The 26,041-nt window shown below is 50.0% G+C and overlaps 1 protein-coding gene across 1 annotated transcript; it reads right to left on the bottom strand.

The window, feature by feature from the left end:
• chd4b (chromodomain helicase DNA binding protein 4b) lies at nucleotides 1-24,714 on the bottom strand. Its single transcript, XM_084472046.1, is given in 44 exon segments — nucleotides 1-344; nucleotides 453-648; nucleotides 1,440-1,572; nucleotides 1,768-1,876; nucleotides 2,113-2,298; nucleotides 3,028-3,078; nucleotides 3,165-3,426; nucleotides 3,561-3,649; nucleotides 3,758-3,914; nucleotides 4,245-4,407; nucleotides 4,935-5,068; nucleotides 5,838-5,929; nucleotides 6,290-6,376; nucleotides 6,852-6,869; nucleotides 7,239-7,416; nucleotides 8,181-8,353; nucleotides 8,684-8,825; nucleotides 9,532-9,624; nucleotides 10,111-10,235; nucleotides 10,638-10,887; nucleotides 11,290-11,431; nucleotides 11,775-11,948; nucleotides 12,286-12,407; nucleotides 12,685-12,822; nucleotides 13,809-14,009; nucleotides 14,775-14,966; nucleotides 15,348-15,447; nucleotides 16,015-16,146; nucleotides 17,379-17,587; nucleotides 18,050-18,253; nucleotides 18,632-18,883; nucleotides 19,837-20,009; nucleotides 20,242-20,365; nucleotides 20,517-20,638; nucleotides 21,058-21,301; nucleotides 21,417-21,516; nucleotides 22,209-22,324; nucleotides 22,697-22,846; nucleotides 22,848-22,886; nucleotides 22,889-22,938; nucleotides 22,941-22,953; nucleotides 23,349-23,476; nucleotides 23,992-24,209; nucleotides 24,536-24,714. Coding segments are annotated over 43 exon segments (6,033 nt in total). The 5' UTR covers nucleotides 24,059-24,209; nucleotides 24,536-24,714; the 3' UTR covers nucleotides 1-141.
• Nucleotides 24,715-26,041: the final 1,327 nt, after the last annotated feature.

Consider the following 26,041-nt stretch of genomic DNA (forward strand, 5'->3'; position numbering starts at 1 on the left):
GGGGGGGGGTCAGGCTGGCTGCCTTCAGGGGCAGGGGGCTGTGATGTCACCGCTAGATTAGCCAATAGGGTCGCAGACAGCCAGTTGAGGTGTGGGAGGTGGGGGGGGGGGTTGGGTGGGGGGGTATGATGGTTCTCCGGTTCAGCGCGGCACCTGCATCGGCTGCGAGCTCTGCAATTGGTTCTGCCCCTGGACCTCGGGCCCCCGGCTGGCCAGTCGGCTCAGGATGTTCCTCTCGGACATCTGCAGGCGCACGGCGACCGGCGGTATCCGGGCGATGGTCGCCGGGAGGCGTGTCACGTCGGCCTTCATGTCGCTGAGCAGCTCCTCCAGCTGCTTCAACACTGAAAAGAACACGGGAGGGAAAGAGCCGATGTGAAACCCGATCGCGGGCACCGGACCGGTCGGGAGACGGCGGCGGCGACGCCCGGCGCCAGCGATCGCGTCCTCACCTTTGTGCAGCACGGCGTTGGCGGGCTTGTTCCCCGACATGGACTCCTTGCTGAGGTGCTGGTGGGACTCGGCCAGGCACTCCACCTCGCTGAAGCGCGTGTTGAGCGCCATGGAGGGGTGCGCGGGGTCCTCGGACATGTTGAGGTAGGCGGCCCGCCGCAGCTGCTCCTCGATGACCAGCGCCTGCTCCAGCAGCTGGAACCAGAGGGAGAGGGTCAGACACGCCCGTTCGTGGAGGGTTGTCAGACACGGGACTCGGAGCGAGTTATGTGGCGTTTGAACGGTTTGCGGGAATAATCAAATGAGCTGTTTTGTTAGAATTTGCTTAAAAGTCTCGTTGCACAATGACACCATTGTGTAACGATACATGGCGCATCGTGATTAGGTCACAAGTCATCTCAGATGAAGCTGGTGGAAGGTGACTTCCATTTCAGAGCAGGGGTGACTACTGGGGTGATACGGCACAGAGACGAGGGCCAGGACTGCGAGGGCCTACGCGTCGTTTCCTGTTTCGCAAGATAATCCTACCAGAGATAACTCATGCCCACTGGCGGAGGAAGCTTTCAGAAGAGGACTTTTGTGGTCTACACAGTGTGTATTTGTGACCTTTACATCAATTTTTTTCTTTCTTTTTTTTTTACTAACCCTCAAAATTCCAACCTCCAGCAATATGATTGGTCAAAACAAATACGAAGTGAAGGAAAGTGAAACACCCTGTTAGTACCGTGTATGACACTGTTGACCAAGATTTTGGACTTTACTCTAAAATTTTAAGTCTGTTAATGGGACTTAAGAGCCACAAGAGACCAATTCCTGACCCAATACCACCGGGTCTTTAATTGGTGGGCTTGACCAGAAGCAGAAAAGAGAGAGACCGTAAATGTCGGGTAAGGAAGCGGTGGACCCACTGCAACAGACAAACAGACAACAGACAAACAGACAACAGACAACAGACAACAGACAGAGAGTGACAGGCGGAGACCCACCTTGAACCTGCGCGCCAGGAACTTGTTCTTGATCTCCAGGAAGTTGCCCCGGCTCATTTCCCCTTTGAAGGGCTCGTTCAGGATGGCGTACTTGACGTCGTTCTGCACGTCCTGCCAGCGGGCGTAGCCGTGTCTGGGGGGACGCTGGGGTCAAGGGTCATGACATCCACGGCTCTATCAAGAGACTCCTGTATTAGGAGGCCCTGCTATTGGATTGCTGCAAGGTGAGCAAGGTGACGCTAACAGGCCGACGTATCGGCCACAGAGGCGCAAAAACCTGTGGCAAATGGTTCAACGCTGCCTCTGTACGACGTCTCTGCAAGGATACTGTATGATGCCCGCCAGCAACCAGTAGTCATGGCGACGGTGCCAGATTTCAAAGGTCTTCTTGGTGACGGTGGCGGCCCGCTCCTCGTTCTGCCACAGAGAGTGGAGCTCTGCAACGACAAACAGGAAGTAGGGACGACATCAATATGACAGCCGAGGCTATAAGCCTGCTTTTTATACACACACACACACACAACACACACACACACACACACAGACAGACAGACAGAGACACAGACAGACAGACACAGACACACACACACACACACACACACACACACAGACACACACAGAGACAGACATACACACAGACAGAACACACACACACACACACACACACACACACCTGTGAATCCCCCGTCAGCGATGTTGAACATGAAGCGCTGCTTGGTGGCCTTCTTCTTCTCCTCGCTGACGTTGACGAGTGCGGTGGCGGCGGCGGTGGCGGCGGCGGCTCCTTCCTTGGCGCTCTCTCCGTTCTGCAGCTTGCCAGACTCCTCCGTCTTCACCCCTTCCTTCAGATCCTTCAGCTCTGGGGAGGGAGAGGGGGGGAGAGGAGGGGAGAGTGTGTGAGCGTCTGAATGCGTGTGGTGCTCTGGTGATCACCACACTACGTCACAGCAGAGCTCCCGGGGGGCAGAGTGGTGTGATTAGCCGTTACAAGCCGTTTTGGAAATCTGCCCCTTATGACATCATAAGGGGCAGAAAGTGGGCGTGTCCACCTAGATGTGTGCTGCATAGATCAGTCTATCGGCCTACCCGGTGGACTGATGCAAACGTTGCTCATCTATCCGTCACACGTCTAGGTGGACACGCACACCTGTGATGTCTTAAGGGGCAGATTTCCAAAACGGCTTGTAACGGCTAATCACACCACACCTGGTGGCATGTCATGGCACCTTTAAGGAGATGTGCTGCCAGGGAAAACTGATCGGATGGATGAAGCCTTCAGATCGGATGGATGAAGCCTATTTCTAAAGAATGTTCTCTTTTTGAGTTCCCGGCGACACTCTTAGAGATAGACTCCGCCTCCAGCAATATGTCGAGACAAATATGAAGCCAAAGAAAGTGAAACGCTCCGTCTACCTAGGTCTGCGCTCGCCTGTCATCACACTTTAGCTATTAATCCTGAGTCTGATTCGTGAGATGTTGAAACATGAAATGAAAGTAGCTGCTATTCCATTTAACCAAGCATGCATCATTTCACACACACACACACACACACACGCACACACGCACGCACACACACACACACACACACCTTTCTTCTCCTCCGTAGGGGGACTGGTGTCCATCTTCTCGTCTTTGTTGCCTGGAAACACGAGGAACCCAGTTAACCCCACAGAGAGGAACCCCAGAGTCCTCGTCTCCACCCCAGAACCTCGGGCGGGTTCTCACCTTTGCTCTTTGCCTCCTCCGCCAACTCCTTGCCCTCTGAACTTTCACCCATGACCTCCATGGGAACGTCCTTCTCAGCCACCTCCGAAGGCTTCTCCTTGTCGTCTTTCTCCTTGGCGGGGTCTCCTTCGCCCTCCTTCTCCTGGTCTGCGGGAGCGCCTCCTGCCTCCTCCTTCTCCTCCTTCACGGCCCCCTGGTCTCCCTCCTCGTCCTTCTTCTCCGAGCAAGGGGATTTCTCCAAGTCGTCGGGGATCTCGATGATCTGCAAAGGGGGGGGGGGGGGGGGGGGGGCGTCATTTCATTGGTATTCTGAGGTCATTTTCATGTATACATGCACGTTTTTATGTGTGTATGATTGAGCACTACGTTTGTGTTGCTGGGGATGAAGCTCTGTACCTCGGGATCCTCTACTTTGCTGGCTGCTTTGTACTCCTCTCCCTCCTTCTTCACGTCTGAGTCCTTGTCATCCAGTTTGGTCAAATCCTCTGTCAAAACACAAGGACTTTAGTGCGTGTTGAACTGTGTGTGTGTGTGTGTGTGTGTGTGTGTGTTTAACTGAGTGAGTGTGAGTGTGTGCGTGCGTGCGTGTGTACCTGGGGCGGGGGTGTTGGGCTGTGTGTCGGCGGGGGTCCCAGTAGAAGGGGTCTTGGGGTCCTCCCCGGCAGCCAGGGCCGCGGCCCTCTTGTGCTCCTCCAGCTCGGCCATCCAGGGCATGGACCACTGGCCGTTGACGTGCTCAAACTCCTGCACCTGGGGGGACCGGACACACCACACCGCGTCAGGAGCCACACAGTGCCACGGAGGGCCACGGAGGACTGTCTGCACGGCTCGCTTTGAAGGAAACACCGCGTTTTATTTGTGACACTTAAAAAGTCGCGGTCCAACAGATGACCGAAATAGACAAAAATGTCTTACAAACGGCTTTCACTTGTTTAGATAAAGTTAACAATAGAAAATATGTAAGTTCATACGATATTCTCTAATTTAAACATATATACTGTGTATATTTATATATATATATATATATAAATAACTGACATTTAAAATATCTATCTGTCTCCTCCATCAACATCCACCTACCTTCTTCCTGATGAGCGACATCACCCCGATGCGCGTGAGGACGTGTTGCCGTGACAACCCCTCGCGTGGGACGCCGTCGGCGAAAGTCTCCGCTCCGTCGGCGCCCGGCTCACAGAGATGCCGCATGAAGAGCGACACGTACGCTCTGAGGAGAGGAACGCCACTAGCCAATCAGAGACAAGCACAGGAAACACTTGGGACCCACGAACCAATCAGACACAAGCACCCACTGAATAAAGGCGGGTCCTAACATGGGGGGTCACATGCGGGAGGAGGAGGGCACTGAGGGCTTGAGGTCAGGGGTCAAGGTTCAACAATGGAGGGGGGGATATATGTGCTGTGTATTTACTAGTGATCGACCGATATATATCGGCCGATATTTGCGTTTTTTTGCCGATTTTATGATGTAAATTGAGGGAGCAAAAGCAGTATCGGCTCCAAATATCGGCTCAAGAAAATCGGTATCGGGGTATCGGTCATCGGCTAAGGCTGATGAAAAAAAATCGGTATCAATATCGGCCCTAAAAAAATCCATATTGGTCGGTCCCTACTATTTACTATTACTTTTATGCAGTTAATTCAGATCCATGTCATTTAGCAGCAGGGGTTGGGGTGAGAATGCCCACAGCTAGGCGTGCGGTGGAGGGGATGGAACGCCTTGGGGCTGGGGCGAGGGTCTGGGGGACTCACTTGAACTCCTTCTCGGACTTGCCCCGCAGGTCTCTGACCAGCCACTGGGTGGTGAAGGCGTCTTGGGGGGGCATGCCGTAGCGCATCACAGCGTTCAGGAAGGCCTTCCTCTGGCGGGCGTTGAAGCCCAGCACCTGGGGGGGGGGGGGGGGGGGGACAGGCCGGGGTTAACCGCTAGCGCTGGTATGGTGACCCAGGAGAAATGTAGAGCCCATTGTTCCTCTGGTGAATGGCACACAAGTGTACAGTAGAGGTAGTGGTTTATGGTGCAAAGGAAAAACATAAGCCACGTTTCTACCCAGAGTACCCAGACTCTTTAGTCCCAGGAACCCTTAGTTACTTTTCAAGGAAGGCTACTTTACCGTTGTCGTCTAAAGAGCAGAAAAGATTAGGCAAATAAGTCTGCTGAGATATGAAATGTTTTGACATGACATTGTAAACTACACTGATCGACATAAAATGAACGCTCCGTTTATGTATTGATCATTCTTCTCAATATTAGTCTACACGGTACGTGAGTATAGGTTGCTTTGGATAACATAACGGTGTGCAGTTGTATCCTAAAGAACGCCTGAAATGCACACCGAAACAAACCCAATCATCATAATCCCCCTCATCTGTGAACCGCTATTTGCTAAACTATTTCGCCCTTGGATTAAAAGTGTGTGAATCTCTTATAATTTAATCCTCTAACTACATAGGCTAGCTTGCTGAATGGACGCGTAAGCATAAACCCGTAAGCAACTTGAGCTATATGAATTTGAGGGTGGAACACATCTCCATATTATATAATATATATTGAAGCACAACGCTGCGGAGCACTCCTCCAATCAGACCGGTTCAGGGATAAAAGCACCGCCCCCAACGTTCCTGCACTGGTGGAAAGTAGGTCAGCGGCCTCACCTCGATGTTCCCGCCGACCCGGGCCAGGAGGGGGGGCAGTGGCTTGTCCCGGTCGTTCCTCAGCCCCTTGCGGTTGGGCCGCCGGGCGTTGGCTGAACACAAGAGAAGCACTCCGTCAGCCCAGGTACACGCAGAGGTCACGGTTCAAGAGGTCAGCCCACAGGGGTCTCTAGGTTCATTCCGTACAACGGATGGATGGAGGTCGAGGTCATCTGATGCAAAGACTAAATGTGCAACTATATACTTAAGAGTTTCAAAGAGTTGAGCTGTATAACATAAGCAAACTGTGTAGAATTCTGACGAAAGAAGACCCAATCTAAAAGAGTGTAATGATAATAACATTATTTTATTCATTATTTCCATTAAACCTGCATTTCATGTCGTGCTCTATACAGACACAGAGGACCAGCGCTGATATGACGATGTCTTCGTCTCGTGTTATTATACCTCACCTTCAGCTCGTTCATCAAAGTCTTCATCTCCCTCCTCTGAGGCCACGGAGTAATCTGATTGGTTGTCAGACTGGTCCTCCTGCCAATCTGATCGAGGCAATAATGGGAAGATGCAAACCACACGCAGGAGGGTCAATAAGCATAACATCAAGTTGAAAAAGAGAAAAATATCAGTTAGAAAATAAAATAAAAAATAAGAAGATAAAATGCCCCACTATCAACTACACATTTTATCCAGGAGGGGGTGCTGTTTAACCGATTGTGAACAAATTTGTCCAAAGAAAATATTTTTTGTCTGAATCAGTAGAAATCTGTTGCGCTCCTATGCCATTTAGAAGCAGAGAGGATTGGATGGAAAAATTAATAATAATAATAATAATAATGACCAGGCAAGACACACAGATGATGCAAGGTGTCACTTTGCCGTGTGTTTACAAAACGCAGAGACACTCGTCACTGCTGGGGAAACCCTCAGCATCCTGTTGTCAACTTTTTACCACAATTTGGTGAAAAAATACAAAAACTTGTTAATGTGTAAAGATGACAACAGAAAATGTCTTACTGTTTTTACCTCTGCCTTCTGCAAACAAGGAAAAGTGGGGGGGGAAAAAACTTAAATTTTGGTAAAAGAACAAGAAATGATTGCGCTGAATGCTTCAATGTTTTAAAAAAAAATGATAGCTTGACAAAATGACTCACGGTTTAACCAAACAGAAGAACGGAGACGGACAACTTTGTGACAAACAAACCAAAACAGAAAAACACACGGCCATGCACGGACATGCAACACACACTCACTGCTCCTCTCTGCATCCTACACCAACAACACAAACACAAACACACACACAACCAGGAGCACTATCACACACACACACACACACAACACTCACACATGTAGAGTAGGTAGTAAAAGTTGCTTGTTGCAATTGTTCTGTACCCCGTCTTATACCTCGGTCCTCCTGGGAGCCGTCGTTGTAGTTGACGGGCTTGCGGGTCCTCTTGCCCTTGCCCAGGTTGCGGGCCAGGTCCTCCTGCTGCTGTTCGTAGTGGTGGCGCAACAGCTTCTCCCAGTAGTCTGGGTCCACGCTCTCCTCCTGCTTGATCACCTCCCTCTGCACCTCCTCCTCCTAGCCCCGGGAGTGAGCGACAGGGCGAGCGCACGAAAAGGGGGAGGGTGAGGCGGGGAGGGGGACCCATAGGGACATTTTTTGCGGAGGTTTGTTAGTTTAGTTCGTCAGAGGATTAGTTTCAACAGAATGTCCATAAATGTAACGTCTAAGAAACGGAAAAGTCGATTCATTCAAATGAAATCGATATTTATTTCGGTCACACTGAAGATTGAACAAAGGGAAATGAAAGAGCATTGGGGGTGTGTAGAGTTAAGGCTAAAGTATACTACTCCGTATCCGTAATCCGTAACTCCAGAGATTCCTCGAGCATTCGCAGTTCTCCGTCGGGATGTCGGATACGCAATGCAATTTGCCACCCAATCGATCTTATATGCTGACTGCTAACCATGTAAATAGTGTTGAAAATAAACTTCCAAAGCATTTCAAATCTTATTTGGTGTTTTTTTAGTCCTTAATGTGCAAAGTAAACAATGTACAAAGTAAATAAGGTGCAAAGTCAAACCGGGAAAAGTGATTCCGGAAATTATTTTGTTAGCGGACCAATCACAGCCCTTGCCGTCTCCGTCCGTCTCCGTACGCATCAACGGATAAGTTATAAAATATTGGATGCGCACGCAGAGCTACGGAGAGGGACTCCAACAGGCTCTTCGTCGCCGGAGAGGGCTCTCCGTGTCGACGTACAGCACTTTACGGAGGACTATAAATCCACCTTTACTGACGCTTGGTGGTGGGGGGGGGGGGGTGGGGGAAGAGAGACATACCTCATCCTCCTCGTCCTTCACCACATACTGGGCCACCTTGAAGGAGCTCAGGTACTCGTTCATGCTCTGGATCTCCGTGTCCTCCGAGGCCACCGTCTGGTCCCGGTCCAGCAACCGGTCAATGGCCCTGTCGTCGTAGTGGATCACGCTGCTGTCGTCCTCCTTGCTGTCCCCTGCAGCGGAGGAGAGGCATGTTGGATACAAGACGAGGGCGACTGGGACTATACAAGCGGCCATTCTGATGCCATTATGCCATTATGATGAGAGCGTAGCCCGGACCATAACCCCACCAAGCACTTCATTACAATCCTGAAACTATTTAGACTCAACTTTAGAGGTACGATTGTACTGCTTAATTGAACAATCTCCCTGAATTTAACCATTGAGACCCTCAACTCCTACATTGAACTTAATCCCTACATTTAACTATGTAGACACTTATACCTATGTTTAACTCTCTCTAACCTAACACAGGCCTTGATAGAACGGTGACCACAGCCTACCTTCCCCCAGCTCGTCCTTGAACAGCTCCTCCGTTCCGAACTTGAGGATGTCGTCCAGCTCCTGCTTGGACATGGAGCCCGTCTTGGAGCCCAGGCCGGGCCGCACCACCAGGTGGGTCAGCATCATCTTCTTCTTGGCCACCTGGAGGGCAGCGCCACGCGGGTTGTGAATGTGACGCGCCGTGAAGCAACGTCCAGTAAAGTCGGCTTGGATTTGTATACAGCCCTTAACCACGGCTACAGCGTCAAAGCGTCTTCACAGAACACATTTTAGAGCACCACCCCCCGAAACAAAGGGTGTGGGAGGTCCACCTAAGTTATCAAAAAGAAACTAGGCCTGGGCAATACAACAATAAATCATTGTATCGTGATAAACTTTTGATCAATATCAATATAAAACATGTTCAATATATGTCGATAAGAGACTGGACCACCGAATCTAGCAGCTGGGTTTGTTACACAAACACGGTTCCATCCTTATTTACAATATTTGCGTGTTTTTCATTGTTGTATCGACATTGTGTTTAAATCCAGCATGGTAATTCCTAGTATTTTTAGGTCATTCAAATTATCAATAGTTATCAATATCGATCAATATGATCAGGTTATATTGTGATATGTCTTTCAGCAATATCCCCCCACGCCTAAAAGAAACCCTGAGAAGGAAGACCAAACGAGGGATCCCTGTATTCAGGGACGATTAGGAGTGCAACGGGTGCCATGACGGACGGTCATAGTGGTGGCATCACAAGCAAAACCAGTCTAATCACAATGACATTTTAGAGATCAGAAGGGAGCAATGTGCATTGTGTTCCGACGATGGTGGGAAGGCGGCGGCTCCTTCCTACCTGTGTGATCCTCTCCTCCACCGAGGCCTTGGTGACGAAGCGGTAGATCATCACCTTCTTGTTCTGGCCGATACGGTGAGCCCTGCTGAACGCCTGCCGGGGAGGACCAGGACACACGGAGGTTAAGGTTCAACCCCCACAGTCCCAGCAGGTAGGGCCCAGGAGGGAAGAGACACTGGCGTCATAGATGTGTTTGATGTTATCTATGGATCTGTATGTGATAATGAGGATTCGGATGTGATGTATGTGATTTTGTGTTATAGTGGGATGTGTTCTGAGAGCTTGTTGTGGTGCAGTACATGGAGGTGATGTTTGAGATGGATGTGATGGCGTATGATGGGCGCATGAGTTATAGATTGATGCTACTGTATGTACCTGGATGTCATCAGAATCAGAATCAGAATCAGCTTTAATGGCCAAGTATGTTCACATACATGGAATTTGGTAGGTGTTAACTTTCTCAGACAGGTAGACATATGCAATATAGACACGAAGCAAACATAAGTAAATATAAATATAAAATATAAATATACATATAAAGAATATACATACATAGAGTTATGGATTGATGCTATGTACCTGGATGTCATTGTGAGGGTTCCAGTCAGAGTCATAGATGATGACGGTGTCGGCGGTGGCCAGGTTGATGCCCAGGCCCCCGGCCCGCGTGGACAGCAGGAACGCAAACTGGGGAGCGCCAGGAGCTGTGGGAGGCATCAAAACAAATCAAGTAAAATGAGCCACGCATTCAGTTTGCCTTGGGACAGACACAAAGAAACAAAGAAATCTGAGAGAAAGAAAGAGCTTAATTGCCAGTTATGTTTGCGAATGGAAGGATTTTTTTGTCCTGATATGTTGGTGCAGTCAAGAAAACGATGAATAAATGAATACTGAATAATGATAATGAATAATATAATGAATAATGAATAAAAAAAAGGCTAAAAACTACTGTACATAATACAAAAATAGAGAAACAATATTGTAATAAATCCAATATAAACATATCAAGTGTGAAGTGTGCATGATTTGGGGGTGGGGGGGGGGGGTGGCAGTCAGAAGGCAGCGATGAGGCCCTGATGAAGAAGCCACACTGAGGCTGCGCTCACCGTTGAAGCGGTCGATGGCCTCCTGCCTCATGCCCCCGGTCACCCCCCCGTCGATCCTCTCGTACTTGTAGCCCTCGTTCTCCAGGAAGTCCTCCAGCAGGTCCAGCATCTTGGTCATCTGGGAGAAGACCAGCACGCGGTGTCCGCCCTCCTTCAGCTTCTTCATCATCTTGTGGAGCAGCAGCAGCTTCCCCGAGGACTTGGTCAGTGCCCCGCCCTCGTACATGCCGTTGGGCAGCTTGGGCGCCTCCTGGTGGGGGGGGGGGGGGGGGGGGGGGGGTAGGCCATGGGAAGGAAGGTCCCCAATGTCACCGGTGAGCACTTGGTGGTTGGACTCAGTGTTGAGTCTGAGTCAATCGTCTATGTGGTGATCAGAGCCACTCATAAGAGATACATGACATTGGAATAGAGTGTCGATTTATAAGCTTTGTCTAAAGGTCAGTTGTTTAGAAACCTAACTAATAACAGTGGTCAACACAAACACAAAAAAAGGTTTTAAGCGATATCATCAACCCCCAATCCTGACTCAACAATCTCACAAATATCTGAAAGCCGAAGCGTTCACTGCAATGAGTAACTGTTGACTACATTCTCACAGCTTGACTCAATACAATATATATAGTCCAGTGAGGAATAGGATGCGAGGCGTTACCATGGCGGCGGCAGGGAAGAGGTAGGGGTGGTTGCAGCACTTCTTGAGGTCCATCACCACGTTGAGGAGGGAGACCTGGTTACCTCCCCCGCGGGTGTTCAGCGCCTCAAAGTTACGGGTCAGGATGAACTTGTAGTATTTTCTGGTAGACAAGAAAAAGATACAGATGTCAGTTCCTGAATGTCAGCCTGACAGCTTCTTCAAGACCTTTCAGACCTTCCACTGACTGAGAATTGATCTCCTCAAACATCATAAAGGTAAACCTATTTACGATTCATCTTATAACGTTCCCCTAAATATTGTATCTACTGCCAACTCAGGTTCCTTACAACTACTATGGTCTATAAACCTTTTGTTGAATCATCAATTGTGCATCTCAATCTGATGATATCATCATGAGAGAAGGATCCCAGATTTTCTTTTCGCCCAGTGTTTACACTGCGTGCGTGTGTCGTGCACCATGGCCTCTCTCCTCCCTCACTTACTTCTGCATGGGGCTGAGCTCCACTCTGACGATGAGCTCTGTCTTTGAGGGCATGTGTTTGAAGACGTCGGCCTTCAGCCTCCTCAGCATGTGGGGGCCCAGCATGTCGTGGAGCTTCTTGATCTGGTCCTCTTTGGCGATGTCCGCAAACTCCTCCAGGAAACCCTCCAGATTGCTGCAGGGAGAAAGATAAATAAGCAACATCCAGTCAATAATGGATGATTCATGGGCTGAAGGTTCCTCTACAAGTACAGATCATGTGGGGATAAAGGGCTTTGGAGGAGAAGGAAAGAAAGAAAGTAAGAAAGAAAGAACGCAGAAAGTAGAGGAATACATAAGAAAAAAAGGAATAAATCAAGGACTTCACGGATAGGAAGGAATTGTGTATTTCTTCTGGCCCCACAAGAAGAGGAATGTAGTGCATAGGATCTATGCATTTTGACCCCCACTGCTGAACACCCAGGCCAAAGCCAGGCCCTGGAGCCACAGGTCCAGATGTGCAGTCCACTCACTTGAACCTCTCCGGGGTGAGGAAGTTCAGGAGGTGGAACAGCTCCTCCAGGTTGTTCTGCAGAGGGGTTCCCGTCAGCAGCAGCTTGTGTTGCAGGGGGTAGTTGTTGAGGATCCGGAAGAACTGACGGACCACAGGGTAAGGGGGTTACTACCACCAGTGGAGCTTCGCTAAAGGCTATAAGAAGGATTTGTTTCCAACCTAAACCCTGTTTAAACTGTTCTATGTTTTCTATTCATAAAGGACATCCTTATGTGGACTTAAAAAGATATATACATTTAGACACAACACAACACTAGTTCAATAGTTTGTGCATTAGTTCAAAATGCACGATTCACCCTCACTTCTGTTAGTCATGCAACAGACAAGAGTAGAAGCTCAGGCTGCTAAGTGCTCTCACCTTGGACTGGTTGTTCTTCAGCCTGTGGGCCTCGTCCACCACCAGGCAGGCCCACTCGATGGAGCCCAGCACGGCCTGGTCGATGGTGATCAGCTCGTAGGACGTCAGCAGCACGTGGAACTTCACCGGGGAGTCTTTCTGTCGGAGCACATGAATGAAGACCAGGGGGGTGAGTGGATCACTGGTTGGTGGTTGGATAAAGTCCATCATGCAGTTTGACCGCCATGCATAATAGACACACTTGGTGGTGATCCTCATACAGTGCAGGGAGTGCATGCACTTCTTGGGATGGATGTGTCATGGCCCAGCCGTGACGCAATGTTACAGGCTTTTCTGTGTAAACCTGTCGAACTGGAGTGGGCGTTTCTGGTCCCCCTGGTCCCTGGATTACCTACACACCTGTTCGGCATTGTCATCCACACACCTGCTATCGATCTAAACCATCAAGCCTGTTGTATATCAACCCCAGGTCTTCATCCACTCACTGCTGGACTGTTGCCTGAACTCAGTCGCTAACTCACTACTCTGGGCAATAGTTCTCAGTGGCTACTTATTTGTTACATATTCGTGTTTCCTTTTACCTGTTGGTCCCGTGCCTACTCCTGACTTTGGTTCTCCTCTGCCCAGGATCATCCTCTACTCTGCCTCTCAGCCCCGCTGCTCCTTCACCTCCCCTGGGTTATTCCCCAACCCCTTTGAACCCCTTTACCATAAACAGACCCTTTCCCGGGTTACAACCCACCTCTGCATCTGCCTCTGCCTCTGCTCTTGGGTATCGTTCACCCTGTGAGAGGTTGGCCCCAATGGGGAATCAAACCCATAACCTTGGTAGTGTCAATTCAATATTGCCAAATGCAAAATTGTGGTGGAATTCTTTTTTTATTCTTCCATGCATACCCACAACAAAATTCAAATAAAAAGAAAAACTGAAAATGACAATAAAAAATAAATTACGAAATGATGAAAGATAGTTCAGTGATTGAGTATGTTGCTCCTGTATGTTGAGCCTGTTGGTCTTGGTCTAATGCCATGCTCTACCAGCTTTGATGGACGGGCCCATAACTAGTAACAGTATACAAGCGTTCTTCTCCATGCCGTGGCCCTGGCTCCTCCCCCTCTCTTACCTTCATCTTGGACGCCTTCTTCCCGCCGCGGATGGCGTTGTTCTCGAAGGAGAACTCGTTCTCCCGGATGACGGCCCGGCTGTCCTTGTCCCCCACGTAGGTCACCACGTACATGTCCGGGGCCCACATCTCAAACTCCCTCTCCCAGTTGATGATGGTGGACAGGGGGGCGCTCACCAGGAAGGGCCCCTTGGAGTGACCCTGGAGCGCAGCAGGAAGGGGAAATTATGGTTAATAGTCTGTTGCTCTTCAACACCAGATGTATTTCTGTCATCTGAATGGGAAATGGATTGGGTTTATATTGCGCTTTTCTAACCAGTTACAATATTTCCTAATATTCACCCATTCATGCACACATTCACACGCCGACGGCGTAGTCAACCATGCGAGGCGACAGCCAGCTCGTCGGGAGTAGTTAGGGTGAGGCGTCTCGCTCAGGGACACAAACTAGCAACCTTCTGGGTACCAGCCAACCCGCTCCACCTCCTGAGCCACATGCCGCCCATCTATTACTTTGGAGGTGCATGTGTCCTCCCCGCCTGTCTCTAGAATCTTGTCCTTGGGACTACTCCCCTCTGAAGGGGCCGGTTAGTATGCGTCTGGTGTCTGAAACCCCGCCCACTGCCACTGACTGACAGGGGAGGGCAGACAGGACATAAACACTAGCATAGATCCAGGACATTTGACGGCTATGACGATGACTAGAAGATATTCATAGTCAATAACATTAGCAGGGACCCCATTTGTTTACATGTAGTGTATGATAACATATCACACATGCTATACAATAACAAGTGGTGAGGTCATCTATGTGGGGCTTAAGCCCAGCTACACGCAATGGTTAGTGGTGTGACATTATATAATCAAGCAAGTGAGTAAGAAACTGAAATAGAGAAAGAAACCAATGAATCCAGAACATGAAGAAACTGAATATTTCTCATCGCAATTTCCTATGGTGGTCCGCACCTCTTTGTACAGCGAGTACAGGAAGACGGCGGTCTGCACCGTCTTGCCCAGGCCCATCTCGTCGGCCAGGATGGTGTCCGTGGCCTGCGCCCAGGAGAACCTCAGCCAGTTCAGCCCCTCCAGCTGGTAGGGGTGAAGGGTGCCCCCCGTGCTGTCCAGGTAGTCTGGCTGCCGGTCAAACTTGATGGTGGGCTGGAGGGGAGGAGGTCACACTGGTTACCCAAGCCCTGTTCAGGCCAAACCAACACCCACGCAGATCTCCCGAATAGTGTGGCACTGCATGAGAAGTAGGCCGTTACCACGCAAATTAAACCACTGTGGTGAATCACATTATTCCACAATAAACGAGAGAACGCGGAAATGATGATTTCTAAATTAGGAAATCATGCCTGCAATTACTCTGTTGCAACAAGCAACTTTTACTACCTACCCTACATGTGTGAGTGTGGTGTGTGTGTGTGTGTGTGTGTGTGTGTGTGTGTGTGTGTGTGTGTGTGTGTGTAAACTTCCACTGGGTCATGTCAATTATGTATGGGTGGTCTCACAAAGCAACATGCTATAAAGAGGTCTTACGTCGACAACAGGGTTGGCGGGGGGCCTCTCAGCCTTCTTGACCTTAACGGCTTTCTTCAGCTTCTTACCAGGCCTGCCCTCCTCACCCACCATCAGCTCTCTGACAGAGAGATGGACAGGGGTGGAATCACACACAGATACACACATAGAAGCTCATCCGTGTAGTAGGGGTGTAATAACGATACACAAAAGTCACGATTCGGTACGTACCTCGGTTTTTAAGTTTACGGTTCGGTATGTTTTTCGGTACGGCAGTTTTTTATTATTTTATTTTTATTAAACAATTGGATTTTGATTAGATTTATTAAATTGTATCAAACAAATGCCTTACACAAATGGTAAGACATCAAACACAATTGAGGATAAAAACACAATAAAGTCCAGGACTTATTTCCATTGTGGTCCTCAACACAAAACATCAGGACAAGACAAGACACTCACAGTTTTTTTATAAAAAAATATATATATATATATTATTTTTTTTTTTTCGGTACGTACCGAAATGAAACGTGCATCGAACCGTTAGACCCGTACCGAAAAAAATTTGGTACGAATGAGTGAATCGTTACACCCCTACCGTGTAGTGTACCCAGAGCCCAGAACCTGGGCTTGGGAGTCAAACAGCTTGACCTCGACCAGACTATTCTAACTGGGCATGTGCTGGTACCTGTGGTTCCAGTAGGTCTGCTTGTAGGCATCGTACTCTGGGATGTCTGTGTCCTCGCTCTCCCAGGAGGCCTGGTCGTAGGCCAGGTCCCTCCACTTGATCAGGTAGTGCACGTTGCCCTTCTTGTCCACGCTGTTGGGACAAGGCGGCCCAGGGAGCACCGATTAATATGTAGACATCTAATAAGCCCTGGCCCAGGGGGTGTTAAATAATAGTTGAGATGTATTAGGTATCATTCCATATCTGAGCCAGAGGGGCTAAATAACTGTCCCTCGACCACTGGCAGGATTTAATTTGAAACATACAAAAATAAATAAGTATCCTTTAACAAGAGCATAATAGCATCATAACTATGCTCTGTCTGAATAGAGACTGGGAAATGTACTTCATTCATGTGAAATATTGACTACATTTATAGGGGCCTCTTTGTATTATCACAACTATACTTGTGCTTACACTTCAAGGAATAGTGAGGCATTACAAGGCTGAATGGTTCTCCAGAGTGTTTCACTGCAGAATAACTGAAGTACAGTGCGCTGTGCTTTTGGAACCAGCTGTGGGCCCAAAACAATAGACCCAAGAGACAGATTGCTTTACAGTTAGTAGACCAGAACCTATGAGAAGAGACTCAGAACTCACATGCAAACCATAAGAAAACAGCACGTTACCTTTGGATACCCAAAGATTTCATTGACAGCAATGTTTCATCCAAAAATTTGGAAAGCATTTGTGTCACAACCACAGACCAGATGTCTGTCTTGTTTCTAGGCTCGAATAGCTTATTGTGACGGGAGAATATCAAAACATGTAACGGGAAAAATATGTAACGCGAGTCACGACCAGCTGATATTAAGTCAATACCAATAGCAGCTAATACATAGGGCTGACCCCTTATAGACCACTAGTAAGTCACAGTCACCTACCGAGGAGACGACCGGGCGACCACACTCCTCTCTAAAGAGACATCGTTTGCTCCACAAAAGCAAACGATTTCTACACAAAAGGCCAATTACAAATAACCCTTCACTAAACAATAGTCTAACTAAAACACAATTACATCAGATAAGTCTCCCGTTCCTAATTATCCCCAATGGAATTTTAACATTAAAATCAGTAGAAAGCAGAGGAAAATAAGCTCAGATGTGGGCGTTACAGTGCTCTACAAAGTCTGCATGAAATACATATTAAAAGGACTTTTGATATGAATGGTTGGAAACTATCGCAAACACAAAATGAGCAAGGCTACTCGTTGAGATGTGTGTGTGTGTGTATGTGTGTGTGTGTGTGTGTGGTTATTTGTATGTGCATATGTACTGTATATGTGTGTGTGTGTGTGTGTGTGTGTGTGTGTGCGTGGTGCTCACCTGTGGTTGAGGATGCGGTGCACCATGAGCCACTCCATCTTGATGCCAAAGCGGTAGTACTGCTCCTCCATGTGCACGTACAGGGGGTCCTTGTTCTTGCGCTTGCTGCTCTTGTCGTCGTCCCCCTCCCCGCCGAAGTCTGGCGGGGGCTCGTCCATGTCCGTCTTGCGCTGGTAGTTCCTGAACATCACTTGGCAGTTCAGCTCCAGCTGGGGAGGGAGGCGTCATTAACAGGATGTGTGAGAGAAGGACCCCGAGCTCAGTCTGTGTTGCATGTATCGTCACAACACAGCAATAATGAGGACAGAAAAAGCAGATACCAGCGTAAACCAAAAATAAATTCAATTAAATTCCAGAAATTCATAGCTAAAATAGTACTCCTATTTACTGTACTACTATAAGACTACTATAAGTTCTTTCAAAGCAACAGTTCATTTTTATTACGTTTAAGATACATGATTGTTCAGGGGATAGGCACCCTTGAGGTAGACTGCCTACATTGGGATTCAAACCTCAGAAGCTTTCTGCTGGGAATGAAGCACACAAGCCAATAGCCAAACTTTTATTCCACAACAGAGCATATAAATAAACTGTGTGTGTGTGTGTGTGTGTGTGTGTGTGTGTGTTGACGTGTTTGTGTGTAGAAGCTGTGTGCTCCTCCTCCCTCCTACCTGGAGCTCCTGCACCCAGGAGCAGTGCCAGTAGGACATGTTGCACCACTTCACAAAGAACTCCCTCTCCCGCCGGCCCACCAGCGGCGGGGGGTCCGGTGCTTCGGCGGGCAGGTCGTCAGGGCGGGGCACCGGGGTAGGGGCTGGGACGTCCCCCCAGCGCCATGTGAGCACCTTCTGAACTTTGCCCTTCATAATGGGGCACTGTGGGTCAAGCGACGGGAGAGAGGGAGTTAGGGAGATGAAAGGATTCATGTCTGTGCGTCAGTCCTAATACATTGGGAAATAGTGAAGTGCTTTCAGACTCCGACGACGACAAACAACAAACAACGATGCAAACCCGTGAACAAGTGCAAGATTAATATTGGGCAGCTGCCTGGGCAGCGTTCATGCGAACCACCGCGCGTCCGCCCACCCACACTAAGTGAAACCGCTCGCTGGCTTTATCTCCTCCACAGCCACACGCACAAGATGGAATCCGTGAGCCGTGTGCCCTCCCGCGCGTCGCCGCACACGCACACGCGCACGTGAGCGAGCGAGCGAGCGGAGGCAGAGGGCCGCGCGCCTCTGCGCAGCACTCACCGTGCAGCGGGGGCAGATCCACTCTCCGTTGGGGATCTCAGGCAGGGGGGGGTTGAGGCAGTGGATGTGGTAGGAGGAGGGGCAGGTGTCACAGCACAGCAGCTCGCCCCCGTCCTTGCACACCCTGCAGTACTCGATGTGGTGGTCATCCTCCTCCTCCACCCCCTCCTCCTCCTCTGGCCTCTCCTCCTCATCCTCCACCTCGCCCTCAGACAGCTCGTCTCTGGCCTCCCACTGGATCCCCTCCTTCTCCTGCAAGGGCGGGGGTTTGGGGGGGTGGGGGGGTGGGGGGGGAGTGTGCAGTGGTGGGTATAGCGAGGTGGGGGGGGGGGGGGGAGAGGGGAGGGAGTGTGTGAGGGGAAGGGGTGGGAGAGTGGTTGCGGTAGAGTGTGCGCGTGTGTGTGTGGGGAGGGGGGAGGGGGTGAGGGGGGGGTGGTTGCGGTGGTGAGCATGTGTGTGTGTTAGGGGAGAGGGGGGAGGGGGGGGGAGTGTGTGGAGAGAGGGGGGTAGTTGCGGTGGTGTGTGCGGCGTGCACGAGCGTATGGGGTGTGAGAGGAGGGGGTGAGTACAGGGGGGAGGGGGGGAGTGGTTGCCGTGGTGTGTGTGTGTGTGTGTGTGTGCATGTGTGGTCGGGGGGGGGGGGGGGGGGTGACAGGCAGGAAGGTATGCGTAACGGAGTGAGAGAGGAAAAAGGGAGGGGCAGGAGGGGGGATTCAAGCACACGCAGAGGGGGAGGGGTGTTGCGCGTGCGCATGTGTGCATGTGTGTGTGTGTGTGTGTCGGGGGGGGGGGGGGAGGGGGGCAGGGGTGCGGTTGTGGTGGGGGGGGGGGTGGAACAGATCGTGCAGTGGGGAATAGGAGGACAGGGGGGGGGGGGAGGAAGGGAGAGTGAAGGACAAAGAAATGGGGGGGGAAGGACAAACGGACACCAAATTGTCAAAAATAACAATAACATGCTTCCCATTATCTTATCCGATCCCACCCGAGGCCTTGTCATCGATGAAAGGCCGGGGGCCTCGTGCATGCTTACACATTCAATGCAAAGCATTGTTATTATGTAATCTTCCTTCCTAAGGCTGCCCATGTTATCTGGGGTCCGTGCCTAATCCTGTCCAACCTATCGCCCGGCAGGCTTCAGCAGGGGACGCAGGAGGGCCCGAGGAGGGCCCGAGGAGCAGGAAGGGGGTTGAGATTAGGGCACTCACACAGTGTGGGCAGCTCCACTTGCCCTCGGGGGCCTTCTCCATGTCGGGGTCCAGGCAGACCATGTGGTAGGCCCTGGGACAGGTGTCACACAGGATGATCTCCCCCCCTTGCTGGCACACCTCGCAGTAGTCCTGGTGGTCCGTCTCGTAGCCGTCGCCATCCTCTGTCTCCACTGGGTTGGCGGGGGGGGGGGGGGGGGGGGGGGGGGGGACGTAAGGGGCGGGAGGTTAGACACAAGAGGACGTGGAGGTAGACGTACACCGGCCAATCGGGGTCCAGTCACACAAGGTGACAACCAATAAGGATGGTCCCGTACAGGGCCGAAGCTGACACTAAGGTACAAGCAGGTCCTACATGATGTAAAAAATCCTGATGGTGTCTTTCTTCTCTGCTGCCATGCCCACCTTTCTTCTTCTTCTTGGTGCTCTTGGGCTTCTTCTTGGAGCGGCTGCTGCGGTTCGAGCCGTCCGACACGGCAAAGTTGGTTTCGTCAAAGTCGCTCTCTGCCTCGGGCTCGTCCTCATCACTCTGGCAGAGGGGGGAACCAGAGCCATGACAAACAGCGGTTAGACATTTATGAGGCATTACGCTGAGGTTTACGTTCGAAGGATCCTGAGTCCTTTGGTGGTGTTTTGGGTAAGTGAGGGCTGGAGTGGGGAGGGCGGGTACGCGGCCTTACGGAGGAGCGCTTGCGCTTGCTGTTCAGGCCCCCCAGTTTGATCTTGAGGGGGGCGACCTTCTTGGCCTTGGGTTTGGACTGAGCCTTCGCGGCGGGCTTTGACCTTTTGCGTGCGTTGGGACCTGCGTATCCGGTGGAGGGAAACAACACACTGCTTAGACTAGTGACTCGTTTTAGAAAAACAGTAGTAAAGTTCTGACATGGGAGACGACCGTTGTAAACCACCAAATGCCCTACATACATCCATCTCTATATAGATTTACTTCCATCTTTCTGACACATACAAATGTATTACAATTCAGTGTGTTTCTGTGTCTGTGTCTGTGTATGTGAAAGCAAGAGAGGCACACAAATATAAATGTACCACCAACATGCAAAAACCAAATCAAGTACTTAATGATTATCATAGCAGCTCTCTCTATACCCCTGCTTCAGCCTTGCACTGCTTCACTAAGACCACATTTCCATAATCCATTTGTGGAACTGTACTTGTGCTGTGCTGCAGGACCGACCGGCCCAGCCAGCCAGTGTCCGCGGTTACCTTTGCCCTCTTTGGTCTTGGCTTTGCGGAGCGGGGGGGCGGGGGCGGCAGGGTGGGGTGGTGGTGGTGGTGGTGGTGGTGGTGGTGGTGCCACGACCATCGGGACGGGGGAAGGAGCGGGAGACAATTCGGGCGTCGGGGCCCTCCTGGGCTCCGCCCCTCCGTCCGACCCGGCGACCACCATGTTCTCCACCGCCGCCGCCACGTTTGCGGCTGCCAGCGCGGCGTTGGCGGTGGCGCAACCCTGCATGGGCCGCGGAGCACAGGACAGAGTCTCAATGCTGCCCGTACGTGGCAACTGACGCGCATGTCTGGGTGAGTACATCTGCCACACACACACAGAGGACAGGAGGCGTTACCTTGAGCGGGTTGTTGGTGCTGAACTCCCGCCATTTGGCCATCATCAAGGTCATCATCTTGGACACGGCAATCTTGGGGTTCTTAGCGGCGATGAGCGGCCTGAACAAAAGCGTTTATGGTTTTTTAATCTCTGTTCTTAGGCGTGGCCTCTGGAGCATGATGTCGTCGGTGACTGTGTTTGGACGACTGCACGGGTTGACAGTTTTTCTGTCAACTAATCGGATAGGTGGGAGTGTAGGTGGGAAATTAAATTAAATATGCTTTCATGTCAAATAGGTGCACAGAGAAGGCCATTGTTTTACACCTGCAAACACCTAATGAGCACATGTAATCCTTTAAGCGTTTCAGATTGGAAAAGTAAAGATTTAAAGGTTTTGCACGTCAGCAATCCATTTCCCTTAATCGAATTATCTAGTTGGCAGGATGACGCTAGTAGCCAGCAATCAACAGTAAACTCTGTACCCCTCAGTCTCTGAAGCATAATCAAATGAAGGCTTCCTTTATAAATGCCGTGAGACTGCTGTCTCAACGCAGGGGGATGTAACACTTTTAACAATGTCCAATAGCCAAAGACAACAAAGTAACCAAGGTTAGCTTCAAATCTCACACAAATCCAATCAAACACTTATTCCATCAACAAATCAACAACGTCCACAACATTGTGACCAACCATTCTGACAATGTTGTTTCTCTGCAAGATCAATGAACAGAATGTAATCTCGTCTACGGTCACTGTATACGATTATATTAAATCAGGAGCTAATGGGAAGATAGGGGCCACTCAGTCTGACCTGACGAACTGGCTGAAGGCTTTGTAGTTGGTGAGGGAGCTGTAGTCCTCCTGGGTGAACATGTGGTCGATGTCCTTCATCCCCCAGTCCTCCAGCATCTGGGTGGAGCTCTTGGGCTGAAACACAACGGGGGTGGAAGAGGACTTCAGGAAACAGGCCGAGTAGGACTATCTGGGGCCAAAGGTTTAAGACTTTCGTAACCGTAACATCCGCCAGCGACCTGGCAGGCAGAAACAATCCACTTATTATGCATGGAGGGAAGGTGCTGTGTGTGGGAGGTGATTAGGTGGTGCTGAAAAAGCCCTCATCACGTCCAGACGGTGACGGTTATAGATATCTTTTACATCTACAAATACAAACAGAGCTAAATACAAAAGTAAATAGGGAAACCAAATAATACATATAACTCCCACCAGCAATGGCCCAATCAGAAGATCTCCATTGACTGGGATCTTTGAAGTGGGGGGGGGGGGGGGTCCTACCCTCACCTGATTGTCATCTTCATCATCATCGTCATCGTCTGGCTCGGGCTCCTTGCGTTTGCTTTTGGAGCTGCTGGACGAGCCCTTCTCCGTGCCGCCGCCCCCTTTCTTCTTCTCTTTGGCGGAGCTGGAGCGCTTCTTCTTCTTCCTCCCGGGGGGCGTAGTCACTCCCTTCGCTCTCTGACCTCCTGCCTCCTCGTCTTCTGCGCTCCTCTCCGCCGGCTCCGCGCCGACCAGGGGCTCTGGAGGCTGGCTGGCAGCTCCTGCTCCGAGCGGCACAGAGGGACTCACTTTCAGGAACCCCAACGAGCCATTGCCAGAGGTGGACATTTGAGTCATCCCAACATTTTGCCTCCACCTCCACAATGTCGTGAAATGTCATGTTTGCATGAATGGTGAATTGAGTTGCCCTTTTTTTTTTTTTTTTTTTTTTTGCTGCATGCATGGATCTTGCTATGGAAATAGACTCGAGTTTCATTATCATGTCGGAGTACAGGGTCATTCCAATACACACAAATCCATTTGTACAACAACCTTTAGTAATAATTGGACTCTTCCCCATTCATAGAAGGGGCAGTCATAACAGAGGCAATGATAACAGATCAGTGGCAGATTAGCTAAACAAGATTAATGAGAGCAACATTCAGCAGACAACTACCTCTCTGACGGGTCTCTGTCTCTTGCTGCTCCTGCTCTCCCGGTTACTCTTCTTTGCTTTCTTCTTCTTCTTTGACTTGGGAAGCTCAACGTCGGACACAGCAGCAGCATCATCCGGTTCATCATCATCTGCCGGTGACAGATACTCACTCATTGCCAACAAGAAAAACTCGAGCAGTCTACCTGGACACACTCACAGCGGACACTGCACCAGAACACGAGCCGCCATACACTCGCACAACTTGCCAAAATGGTCGTGCACGCGTCGCACTGATCCGCACACACACTGACAACCCCACAGACACACACACGCGCACACACACACACACACACACACACACACACACACACACACACACACACAGAGTAAATGTCAAAGGAGCGCAGGTTGTAACTTGCGAGCGTAGTAACGTTTTCGGGGTTGAAAGTTTCACACGTGTTGTCGCTCACCGAGCGGGAAAGCAGCTCGTTGTACTAACGTAATAACAAGTGTATACCACAAGCACTCGCTCGCCAAGTTAGCTAACTAATCTGTCATGGCGAGTGACGGCCCGAGTGCTGGCTAGCAGGCTAGCGTTAGCAGCCCTTCGCATGAAGCCCAGCGCCACTGAGGGAGATGGACCCTCCTTCCAATGACAGCTTACCGCGGAGAAGAAGTGAGTGGTCGTCCGGGGGTCCAAAGTCCTCCCTCTCTTCCTCGCTGCCGGACATGATTTGTTCCTATTTTATTTTTGTTGCCAAATAGAATTAATCCCCTCTTTAGACCTTGCTCCGTCCGCCTGGGAGGAGGGAAAATGACGTGGGGCTGGCGGAGCACCGAGCACGGAGCTGGGGTGTCCGGGGAGGGAGGGGGCGGCGGGCGCTGCGAGGAGCAGGAGAAGGAGAAGCATTGGTTAATAATGATCTCGGTCATTCCTCCTCATGATCCATATATGTGGGCTAGCGTTACCTCGCCATCTGATGGTCCCCTGCGTGGTCAAACAAGTTGGGTAACTAAACGTTACAACATCAATTGAATGTCACTAATTGCGGTTGGCGTGGTGTGTTTTATGAAACACTTCACATAATAAGGCAGGTGAGAAAACTTGTCCGTCATGAAAAAATATGACTGGTTGATTTCCACTCTCCAGCTACAGTACATCAGAGAAAACTTTGATCAATCCCTATGCTTCAACATTAGAAACTTACTGTAGTGTTGTAGTCCCGGGTCGATGTCTGTCTTAATCGCCCTCCTTTGAATATTATAACTTTGACGTTAGCGTGTTGCACAGCTGTCAATATTCTTCATTGATCATGAGGGTGACGCAATTGAAACCAAAATAAAATGTGCCGTAAGTGACCCAAACACGTTGCGCTGTCCCCCTTCTCTCCCCAACCTTACAGCAAAGCCTAGCTAACATCCTCACAAAACACACAAAGGGGGGCAGACATCCCATAATAATCCCCCTCCCACACTCACAGAACTCTGCATAGTTACCTCGCAACGACAGACCATAATACTCAGCCTGCCCCCACCCCCTCCACCACACACGCACGCACGCACGTACATTTCTGCTAGACATGCATGCACGCTCTTCCCCCTTTCCACTAGTCCCAGCCCCTTAGCAACCTCGTTGTCATGGTGACACTTCGCCCCCGCCCACTGCCAGACCATAATACTCCCAACAGCATACATCCCATAATATACAACTCATAAAAAGGACAAGAAAGAAAAATACCCGTGACATGGTCTCCGGGGAAACTCTGGTCCACTAGTGACAGACCATAATATGCACCAAGGGTCCACCTGACATAAGCATGACTACAGCATGAACTCAAATAGACCATGCTGGAGGGATCCTTGTGTTACTTTGTCCATGGACACCTAGCTAGTGCACAGCCTCCATGCTGGTCGTCTGTCCCCAGCCCAGCTCCCTCTCCAGGGGTCAAGGGGCCTAGTGAACCTGGCTGTCTGCATGGAAGATAACTTGTCAGGAGCCTTGCAGATTAAAAGCCTCAAACTTTGCAACATGCTTGCTTCTTCTCTGACCCCCTCCCACAGCCAACAGCCTTATCCGACTTAACCAACCATCTCCAACGAGGCTACCCAGTATTGGACCCCAATACCACTGTACTGTACACACGCTCCACAATTAGTGAGGAACACACTCGTGTGAAATTAAAGCCTGTGAAGATGCAGCGTGAGGTGTTAACATTATCACACTGTCACGCTGGGATGAGATAATGATGAGGGATTCAGTCATGCCATAACTACCATTAATATTGCATTGGGAAAGTCTTGCATTGCATTGGAAAAGTGAATGGTGCTTGTGCACTGCACACACACACACACACACAATCAAACACACATTTATATCTATATTTACAATATTTACACTATTATAGCGCTACATGCACTTTTAAAATGGTGTGATTCGATAACATTTTGTGCTAAAATAGTTTGGCGGTATTCTCAGTGACGGATTTAAATATACAAATATTTAAAATGATATCTGATTTCACCCCCGTAAGTCTAGGATAGAGTAGCTAGCTCCTTACCTGGTGATCAGAATGACCAAACCCAGATAGCAGACATAATGTACTTGTACAGTAAGGCCCGTGAATACTTCTGCAAATGGTTTGAAAATTATATCAGCTAAAAAGGTGTCTGAGACTTGTGAAATTCACAAGTTTGTGTTAAATCACAGGAATTAA

This window comes from Micromesistius poutassou (genome assembly GCF_964030765.1).
Source record: "Micromesistius poutassou genome assembly, chromosome: 8".
Lineage (NCBI taxonomy): Eukaryota > Metazoa > Chordata > Actinopteri > Gadiformes > Gadidae > Micromesistius > Micromesistius poutassou.